At 35.2% G+C, this 10,675-nt stretch overlaps 1 protein-coding gene across 9 annotated transcripts in view; it reads left to right on the forward strand.

Annotated features, from left to right (window-relative positions):
- The window catches only part of USP33 (ubiquitin specific peptidase 33), a 52,243-nt gene that overhangs the window by 31,739 nt on the left and 9,829 nt on the right, over positions 1–10,675 (forward strand). For 8 of the 9 annotated variants that reach the window (XM_075039201.1, XM_075039202.1, XM_075039203.1 and 5 more), the window contains 5 exons: positions 1,267–1,436; positions 2,792–2,873; positions 5,467–5,575; positions 7,470–7,572; positions 8,328–8,396. In XM_075039201.1, coding sequence (XP_074895302.1) covers positions 1,267–1,436; positions 2,792–2,873; positions 5,467–5,575; positions 7,470–7,572; positions 8,328–8,396 — 533 coding nt within the window. Of the gene's footprint in view, positions 1–1,266; positions 1,437–2,791; positions 2,874–5,466; positions 5,584–7,469; positions 7,573–8,327; positions 8,397–10,675 lie in introns of all 9 variants that reach the window. The other variant, XR_012652086.1, reaches the window with a different exon arrangement.

The following is a 10,675-nucleotide window of genomic DNA, read 5'->3' on the forward strand; positions in this document are numbered from 1 at the left end:
TCATAATGTATTGCCAAGAAAGAGCACTGTAGTCGATTGTGGGCAAACATATTAAAATAAATTATAAAATAATAGCATTCATAAAATTTGTTTTTAAAAATTAATATACCCACAAAACACTACCACACACACAAAATAGATGTTCTTTCAGCATTTTAGAAAGCTTAGAGGAGGTGTATGCATTTTTAAATTACAGCTGGAAAATGAACTTACCTACTTGAATTTCATTTTCAGACCTTAAGGTTTTTGTTAAATAATTTTGATCTGAATTTAAGCAGGTAATGTATTTTAATTGGGTTCATAGCATTTGTTTTTTCCTACTCTTTTAGTCTTGTTTTGCTATACTATAAATAGCCTTGTTGCTATAGCCATTACGTCTACCTGAAACTTTTCTATCAGCTATTTGAGTCAACTTTGAGCTCATAAATTAACTGAGGTGGCCCAGCTTTTGCGTGATGCTGAGTCAAGTTTCAGGTCAGAGTTTTGGAGGATGGAATGAATGGTTCAAACCTGCTTTTGGAAAGAGAGATTCTAGTCAATCTAAAAACAGGAGAGCAGAGATACTTCCACCTGGACAGCAACAACAGGCTCAATGAGAAAAGTAGGGGGATACAGGAAATGTAGGGGAATTACCCAATCTACTTACTGTTCAACCTTACTTCTGAAGGTAAGTAAGGAACATCTGCCCAAGGAGTACTGCTTGCAAAACTTTAGCTCAAAAGATGCATAGAGGAAACGGGCAGGTGGGCAGACCCTTATCTCCTTCTCCTGTGGTAGTAATCACCTCTGCAGTATAGTCTGCTGTCTCTGCTGCAGTCCAACTATTTGCTTTCTCAGGCTGGTGGGTTGAATGGGAACTGTCAGGGATCTTTTGAGTTGTTGAACAAAGCAGGAAAAAGTTTTCTTATGAGCATGCTAACACCTGTACCATGGCTTGTCAGAACTAAGGACAAGCATAGATTTAACAGAGCAAGTAGTCTCTGCTGCCCTTCCCTCTCTGTACTAACTGTGCTGACTCTTGTGACACATGGTTCTGTAACGAGATAGTCTAGGTTCCTGCCACACGTTTAGATGGTGGCTCTGGCTGTGCGTAAAAGGTGCAAGTTTTTCGCATGTTAAGTCAACTACTTCGTGCTATTAGAACTTTGAAATATAGACATGGCCCAGGTAATTTACTTGAAAGTACCATTTTCTTTTCACAAAGTAAATTATCTGCACTGTACACAAGGATATATATTTGTTTAATGATTTCTATTTTGGTAATAGAAAGAGCAGTGAAGAAGCACAGAGAGAGAGACGGAGGATATCAGGTCTACTGAATATGATGGAACCAAGTCTTCTGCAGTTCTATGTTTCCAGGCAGTGGTTAAATAAATTCAAGACTTTCGCAGAGCCAGGACCAATTTCAAATAATGACTTTCTCTGTATGCATGGAGGTGAGACTAACTGAGTATCATTTAAAAAGGATTTGTCTGTCGACTAGTAGCTATACAGGGATGTACACTTGTTTTAATTAAAAAGGGATTTGAATATAGTAAGTTCATATGATAAGTTCCATAACTTCTTCGGTAAATTAAAAAACTATAACTTCTAAGTAAATTATTTCTGTCATTTTAGTAGCTAACTAGTTGGAAGTGATGCTGTGTGAAGTTCTAATTTTTTTTTTCTTTTCTCTGCACATTTGATTTTCTTTATAAGCTTTCTTGATTCTTAGCAAGGAACAGTTTGGCTTATCTGCTTGCTTCCTAAACATGTATATTCCCATTTTTAAAAACCCTGTCACTTTATCATCATCCTTAATACTTTGGTCTGCCAATCTAAATCTTTTTCTCAGCTACATGATAGAAGCAACAAGAAGGTTTGAAAGCTGCGGAACAAAAAATTGGTCTGATACAGAGTATCCAGTGCATAGCAATGTGAAAATAGAGTAGTAATTCTGTATATTTTGTATAGGAGCATAAAAATTTTGCATTGTGCTAGATGTTAATAAGAATGAGAGAATTACATTAAGCAAAACATATTTGGGGAAATATCCATATTTGAGTGCTAATATTCCAATAAATCATTACTATGTGGTGGTGTTATACCTATTTTCTAATAAAAAATACAGCTGTATTAGATTAGTAGTTAGAGGTCCTGCCCCTGTTGCTGAACCAAACTTTTAATGTGGGAATATTGTGCCCCTGTAGCAATTTGCAGAGTGTGTACATGTGAGCCATTGTGGCTGTGGCTTTCCTTTTGCAGGGTTACAGCAGATGACTCTTGTACAAGTGCCCAAACTATTAGATTTTCCTTATTCAAAAGAATTCTTGCATAGCACATTGCTGCTTACCATGTGCTTCAACTCAGTACTTCTAATTCTGCCAGCCCCTCTATTTCTGCCTTGCTCAAAATGTTACTACTTTCAAGCGTTCATGTTTGAAGTAATTAGAAAAGGTCTACAGCAAATAAGTGAATATTGAATAGGCGGTTTGCTAATATGTTTACATGCATAAACAAAATATTTAATCACTCTTTAACATTCTAATTGAATACCTTAAGCATTTTGCGATCAGTATCTAAAAAGGATTCTAGCCCTTTAATTTTAATCTTTCATGTATTTTGCTTCTACTTTTTATGAACTTTTCATCCTCATAAAAGACTAGAATTAGAGTGGTCTCTTTAAATACAGTAATAGATTATACTGTGGTAAAACTTGTTTCACACAATTTCTCTGAATTTATTGAAAGGTTCTGGTTTTTATTTTTTTATTTAGAGACCTCTAACTATTTTGTTGTTGTTGCTTCTGAAGGTGTTCCTCCCCACAAAGCTAACTTCATAGAGGACCTAGTTGTAATGCTACCTCAAAATATATGGGATAATCTGTATAGCAGGTAAGTTTTGTACTGTAACTGGAAAAAAATCCAGTGATTCAGTTCGAGAGCAAATGTGCCAGGCAGCACAGACTTTAGAATTAGTGGCTCAGAAAAAAAAAAATACTCTAGGCACAAAGCTCAGTGAAGGGATTGCAAACGGCCAATTTATATAATTTGCTTGTGCAAAGTAATGCTAAAAGCCTACAGAAAGTAGTGTGTTACTGGGATAATACTTGAGTATTAAACCAATAAACATGTATGGTATGTACAAAATGACGCAAAGTAGGTCAGCAAAAGTACGCTTTGCAAGAGGTATTTTGAAAGACCTCTCTGTAGCAGCTTCCTGTTCTCTTGTTGGCTTGAGACAGCTTTTCTTTTATGTTGGCTTTGAATCCATAGCCTCAGCTGCCAGTACTGCTTCAAAATAACTTATACCTAAGCATTCCGTATAAATACTCCACACTTTTTAATGTAGATCAGGTTTAAGTGCTTGCTTATAAAGGAGGGATTCTTACAAGTTTCTCCTTTTAAAGTAACAAAGAGCTGCATAACAGCTTTGTTGATGACCTTAAGGACTCTGTATGGCACTTGCATTAAATATTTTTAGCTGTTAATTTTCTGCCACCTGAGCACTATAGCTAAAGGGTTGGGATTTTTTTCTTTTAAAGTTTCAATGGACACAAATGAAAAATAGAAACAATTTCCAGCTTATTACCACTTTCCTAGATGTACTGAATTTTTCTTCCAACCAACAAAGACATTATCTGTTTTCTGTATGCAGAGTTTTTTGTTACATCTGAAGGAAAATGTTTTTAAACATCTCATTAATTTCCCTTCTCTATTAACTTTTTTAACAAGATATCAAACTTCAATCATTTGATAGAAAAGTATAAGTCCCAGAGATGATGGGGTCCTCCAGGTTTTGGGAGTAATCTACTAGGTAGAAAAGAGGTATGAATTATTACTGCTAAACATTTGTCTGTTCTGTCTGGCTTCCTCTGGCACATGCACCCTTCAATATAGAGTAGTTCGAAGCAACCATGTTTTGCTTTTTGTCTTGCTGTTATCTGGGAATTATGGGAGAATACCGTGGCTGCAGTGGGTAAGAATTAGGGTGAGGAAGCCAAATATGGTGGAAGCTGACTTTTAATGAGATAACATTAAGAAAAAGGAGATATTCATCTGGAACGCCAGTTGCCAGTCCATGTCCCAGTTATTTTGCTGCTCATGTGGCACTACTCCTTTTCAATTCCAGATTCAGAGTTGCTTCACAATAATATAGTATAATCCATACTTGACCTATTTTAATTAAAAACTTGTGAACTGATCAGTGCAGTCTAAAGACAAAGTGTCATCTTCAGAGGTGCAATTTAAGTGGTAGATGACCATTTTATGAAACATATGTCTTTGTTAAGTTGGGATGATTGAGTATATACCAAAAAACTTGTATATCCAAGTGCTCTTGGACTGAAATAATGCTTTAATTTTCAGTTAAAATGCAACACTTCTGTATTTGGGGGGGGGGGGAGCACCCCAAATTATTTTTATGGACTGACAAACATACAAGTCTAAAAAGGGAAAAAAAAGCAACGCCTTCAATGGCAGAGTTTTGTTTATTTTTTTTCACTAAGTAAACATAATTATTTTTAACTCTTGCTTAAGTGCTTTCATATTTTGAACTTTAATTCATGTTGCTATACTTAGGAGCACTCTCTTTTATCTCATTTAATGTAAGATTTTTTTAATAAAATCTGAAGTTCTAGAAGAGAAACAAAATTGGAAGAGAACACAGCTCTGACAAAAATAATTATTAAACTAGGAAGTAGAATCTGGAATATCCTTATCTTGATGTATATTTTAACCTGACCTTTCTGTTGTAGTAAATGCATCTCTTAAGGCTGCTAGTCATTCAAGAATATTTTCTTTATCCGGCTTCTAGTTTCCAGGCTAGCAAATGGTGCCCATGTTTCTAGGGATACATAGATACACACACACATGCACGCCACACACATATATACACATAGACACACATATCTTTCTCTCTATATATCTATCACCTGTGCTTCTCAGTAACAGTGCCCCTGAAGACTTCCATGTATGCTGTTCCATGCAAGGAAAATATGGAGGGGAGGGTCATGGAGAATAACTTTTTAAGAACAAAACAATAAACAAGTTTGGAGGCTGGTGTCAGGGAGGTTGCAAAATGATGAAGAGCCTGCAATGGAATGGAGGAACATGTTTAAGAGAACTGTCTGGAACATTTCCATATTCTGTTTCTTAGAGGTCTTTAATAAAATCACACATGGTGTGTATATAACAGAATACTTGCTCACTGACATGTTCTTCCCGTAGTAACACCTTTTCAGGTATGTGATGCAGCAGAGTTTGAGATAGCTTTAGGCAGTCAGAACTTGGGAGATGGTTGTGTCTTAGGACACAGTACAAAATATTACTAGGAAAACACATGATGGCATTTGTGGATCATTGAGACTAGTATGTATCAAACTTCTGTTACATATTATAAGAAACTGACACTTGTGATGTCTGCAGGTGCATGATCTTTTTATATGGTATTTTCCCCAAGGTTAATGGTTTTTTGCTTTTACTGCAGGTATGGAGGAGGACCAGCTGTTAACCATCTGTATGTTTGTCATACCTGCCAAATAGAGTCTGAAAGAATTGAAAAAAGAAGGAAAAATGAATTGGAAATGTTTATTCGGGTAAAAAAGTAAACACTTATTCATTCTGCTTTTTGACATCACCTGATATTCATGACTTGACTGAAGGGGTTACCAGAAGTGCATGAGTGATACCTGTAACAAATGGACTTTATTAAATGTCTGTATACCTATATAGAACCCCTTCTTTCCTGTTGGCAACAGTAATGTTCTTGTGATATCCCAGATAACTGTTTATATGGAAATGTACTTGGAGAAAATATTTAATGTGTTTCTTAAATTGCTTTTTTATAGTATGGAAATAGAGTGCAGCCACATGAGCAGTTGTTCTTTCTACACTGCCAGTGATCTGTTATGTGCAATCTGATAAGGTTTAAGTGCAATAATACTGTGCCAGCAAAAGGTTAATCATAATCTTTATCTCTAGTTCTAATTTTAAAGATATCATTAGAGACATAAACAAACATAAATAATTCAGTGTGAAGTAGATACCTTAGTATTGTAATGGATCTGTAAAATTAGTATCAAGCAGCTACTATATTTTCCATGAGTTAGAGATTTATGTGCATGAGTCTGGTAAAATAACTAGTAGTAATGATTTTGTAATTCTTAAACCAAAAATGTGCTTTGAAGTTTTCAGTGAAAATAAATGCAGAGATATTGGAGTCCTATTTCTGCTATCTTAATTCATGAGAGGGAGAAAAATAGAATTGCAGATGTTCTTTCAGTTCTATCTGTGCTTTAATCACACTTCAGAGATTGTGTCACCTTTTCCATGTTTTAACTGCTATTTAAAATTTTTAGTAATTGATTTTCTTTAGTCTGGGTTACCACTGGATAGTAATTATTATTAACAACATTGAGTGAACCTCATTTGCTTTTGTGATCAGTATTTTTCCAGCATAAACAATGATTATATGTGCACCATTGTGCAAGTATTGTTACTGGTTATCAGACAGAAAATTCTGTTGTCCTCTATAATGATTGCTTTAGGGAATGATTGCAAAACTTTCTCTTGCTGAAACCTTAGGAAGTTGTATTGATGGTTTAGGTTCATGGCTTCAAGGTAGAAATATAACTAAATTATTACACAGCTAAAAAATAATGGTTTTAAAGGTTTAAGTGACTTTTTGCATGTTCTTAATAACATTGTGAAAAGATCTGTACTCTCTGAAAAAGAATAAAATGTTAAACTTCTGAAAATTTTAATTATTAAAAAAATCTTTTTTACAATAATAGAAACAAATTTATTTAAAGATTCTTTACTTAACTGTTTTTTGTAATTTATATTGCCTTGCAACAGAAACTCAGAAAACCATGATGTGGTGGTTTTTTGTTTTGTTTTGTTTTAATTCTAAAATAGTAGGAACAAAAAATATTTCATGTTTTTTAACTGAAGCAAAGAAAAGTCATGAAAAGTCTCAGTGCATTAGTTCACCATGCCTTGCTTGGAATTGTACTGGCATCTGTTCAAAGTATTAGGGCAAAAAACAAACATAGATGAAGATATAGTTCATCACACAAAGAACCTTCCATAAAATTATGGAGCAAATCTTTCAAAACACAGTTTTGTTTTACTTTACAAAAACAAGTTTTCTGCTTGCTTTTGCTACTTGAAAGTTCAGCCTTCACAGTAATTATCCAGTGGTGTCTGATGGGTAAGCATTTGTGCTTAAGAAGAACTTGTTGCTGTTTTCAGGAAAAAATAAGTAAATTCTCAAGTAAAAAATAAATCATCTTTTAATATGAAGACTACCACTACATCAAAATCTCACCTTGGGAATTCACCAGGTGTTTACTGTTCTGATGGTCAGTAGTTCTTCAAAATGTTCTGTAGCAGTGTAATATTATGCTGTTAATAATTGCAGTGGTTAAAAGAATTCAGTAGTTTAAAGAAAAAAGACAACAGAAAAACACGGCTTCTTTTTCCTTTCAGCTTAATAGAGCATTCCAAGAAGAAGAATCTCCATCAACATTTTACTGCATCAGTATGCAATGGTTCAGAGAATGGGAAGGGTTTGTAAAGGCTAAAGACAGTGGTAAGTTGTGCTCCATTTCAAATTATGGGTAGTCTTTTCTTTTTTTGTTGTCCTGTACTGGTACTGTTTCTGCTTTGGTAGAAGGCTGTAGGAAAAACAGATAGAGAAGGCAACAAAAGCTCTTAAAATAAACACATAAGACATGGGTTTTATAGGTTACTAATATATCCAGGAACCAAATGACAGAATATAGTCAAATAATTCACACGAATGGATAATGGCATAGTTGTGGAAAGTACGTTTCTTGTTTGCAGAGGGTTTGCTGTTAGCAGCAGCAGGAAATTTGGATCTAAGTACAAGGGGGGATAGATTTTGCTGTGCAAACTGATAGATAATGCTACGGCTTCTGGAGGAAAGGTGACCTCACTGTCACAACCTAAACTCATAGATAACTGAGTAACAACTATAATAATATTACTGTAGCCTACTTTAGGTGCCTCTAAAGTTTTGTAATGGAAACACTGATAAAATGTTCTACAATCTTGTCAGAGTCTGCACTAGGACAATTTCGCTAGGGGTAAGAATTAGGATTAATTTGTGTCTTACATTGCTTGAAGACTTGCTGTAATCATGAATGCTTTGAAAAACTTTCTCTTAATTAAAATTCTGATTATCTTTTAAAAACTTAGAATTTACTGTTAAGCAGTACAATAACAAGTAAACAAATGAACTACTTCTTCCATTTGAAAATAGAACCTCCAACCTGCCACTTGTTTTCAGCTCTCCCAATTTTAATCATATCTCTGTTACACTAGATCCTCCTGGTCCTATTGATAACGCTAAGATTGCAGTAACAAAATGTGGAAATGCTGTTCTAAAACAAGGTAGGTGTCCAATGTTGATGCAGCTTTGGGCTCATGTAATTGCTGAAGTTTGGAAAATTTATTATGAATTCTTTTTTTAACTGTTATTGTAAAATGGTAATTCCTAGTGAATCTGTATTGTGTGCATTTAGGGGGGACCAGCTTATTCTTAAAATAAGAATTAATATCTGCAATAGACTAATCCAAGTGCAGATGAGAGTGTAGAAGGAGGTGCAGAGTAACTTTAAAATGGTGAAAGTGTGCTTTGGCTTTGTATCACTTGGATTCGTTTGGGTTTTCTTAATGTAAATCGGGAGATGCTTGGCTTTTAGACTGTGTCATATATCTGTATGTAGTTATTTGAATCCTGAAACCTAATTTGAATTGAGAGCTACTCCTGACAGAGGTAAAGAAACCACAGTAAGTAAAAGCTGTTGCTCATTTTTCTGCAAGTTACTTGCCACTGTACGTTGCAAAAACTACTCTAGCATGCAAAGATACAGGTTTTTTTATTATTCTTCACGGTCAGATGCTTAATACCATTTATTTGAAATTGGTAGGTACAGAGAAAAATATTCTAATATGGCCTGCTTTATGAAGACTTTAGACTTCCTATTAATATTTAAATTCATTGCAGCTTAGCTTAAAAAAAAATAAAATTGAAGATTACGATTAACGTTTATTTGACTGGATTTTTTTTCCCAGTTTAACTTAATGCCTCAGCTACAGTGGACCTACCAATGGCAGTTCACTGGAGGCCACTAGGCCCTGCATAAACCTCACCAATTGTGAAATGTGAAGAGTGTATTTAAAAAAGAATGAGTTCTTGCACTCATGAGTTTTGCAGTACGTTTTAATGATTTAAGCGCTAATGTAGAATTGAAATACAATGTATAAAGCATCTGACTGATGTGTAGCAAAAAAAATTTAATCCTTTTAGAATCAATAATTGATGGCAAATTAGCCAGTTGTTGACTTACTTTCAGGTACATTGATTCAAATTAGAACTTGGGTAGAAATGACAACGAATAGGCTGTGGAAACTTTGTCTCGTAAGTCATGAGAGAAGAGGTGGGAGTGCCACTAAATGGTGTACATAATTACATATATCTGTGATACTGGTCCTAGTGCATTAGTTCACGGTGCCTGTTTGGTTAAATCTGACCATTAGAAGAGCCGGAATCTGGATAAGGGGGTGAAGATCTACTCTTGTGCCTAGAGAGATGGAGTTGTTTTTTGAGAACCTGAACTTAAATGAGTAGAACTGAGGCATAACTTCACTAGTACTGGCACAGGATCTGCATCATGACTTCCAGATGAAGCTTTGCATGGCTGAGTTAGTGTAGGTAAACAAACATGCAGCTCTTTGTACCCTTCCTCTTTGGAAACTTTTTATACATAAAGTACAGTAGTAGGCCCACTGGAGCGGGTGGTGAGGATAGAAAAGTATAGGAGGTAGGGGGAGAAGTCCCCTTGCTATGGTGCTGCGTTTTGTTTGTTTGTTTTTAAGCAGGAAGGTGCTGAAATTAGGCTTAACAAGACAAATTAATAGTATCTAATAAGGATGTTGGTCGAAACTTGGCTGCGGGGCAGGTTTTTAATGAGTTGCTTAAAGAAGAGGGAGTTTATTTTGGTAGAACAGAAGTGTGTTCTCTCTGCCTAGGTTACTGTGAAGAAATCACTTCGACTCTATCAGACAGGATCCCTGTGTTAAAACCTGGAGGGGCAATGTGCTGATGCTCCCTTGCCCTTTGCCACTATAAAAGGCTATGGAAAATCAGAAATGATTGTTGGATGCTGACTTGAGACAGGAGAGGGTCCTCTAGTCAAAGGAATGGAATGATAAGCAAAGACTTTAATTGGTGAATGAAAAGAAATCAGGCTGACATACAAGAAGCATTAGAGGGGCTGTTAATGTCCTAACAGTGGTTTCAATCTGGGGTTCTGAGAATTTCACTGTGGTTCTCACACTTCTGTTCTTTACTATCAGTATTAATTTCTTTGATGAAGCAAGAATCTTGAGTCCTTGAACTTTACTGTGTAATTGATGGGACTGCATGTCCTTATATTAATGTGAATCATTGTTTCCAGTGGACCAAGAGCTACCAGTTGTCATCTTTATTAATAAATATCAGATAAGATGTTTATTGTAGAACTTTCATGTGTTTTATGCTTCAGGTATGTTAACTACTGGAAAATTTAGAGCAGGTAGTTGTAAGAATCAAGAAGTATAAAATTAACACAAAACATGTCATTGGGTTTGGCAGTTGGTGCAATATAAAGCACAAATTCAGCTTAAGG

The sequence above is a fragment of the Buteo buteo genome, chromosome 10, assembly GCF_964188355.1.
Source record: "Buteo buteo chromosome 10, bButBut1.hap1.1, whole genome shotgun sequence".
Classification (NCBI taxonomy): Eukaryota; Metazoa; Chordata; class Aves; order Accipitriformes; family Accipitridae; genus Buteo; species Buteo buteo.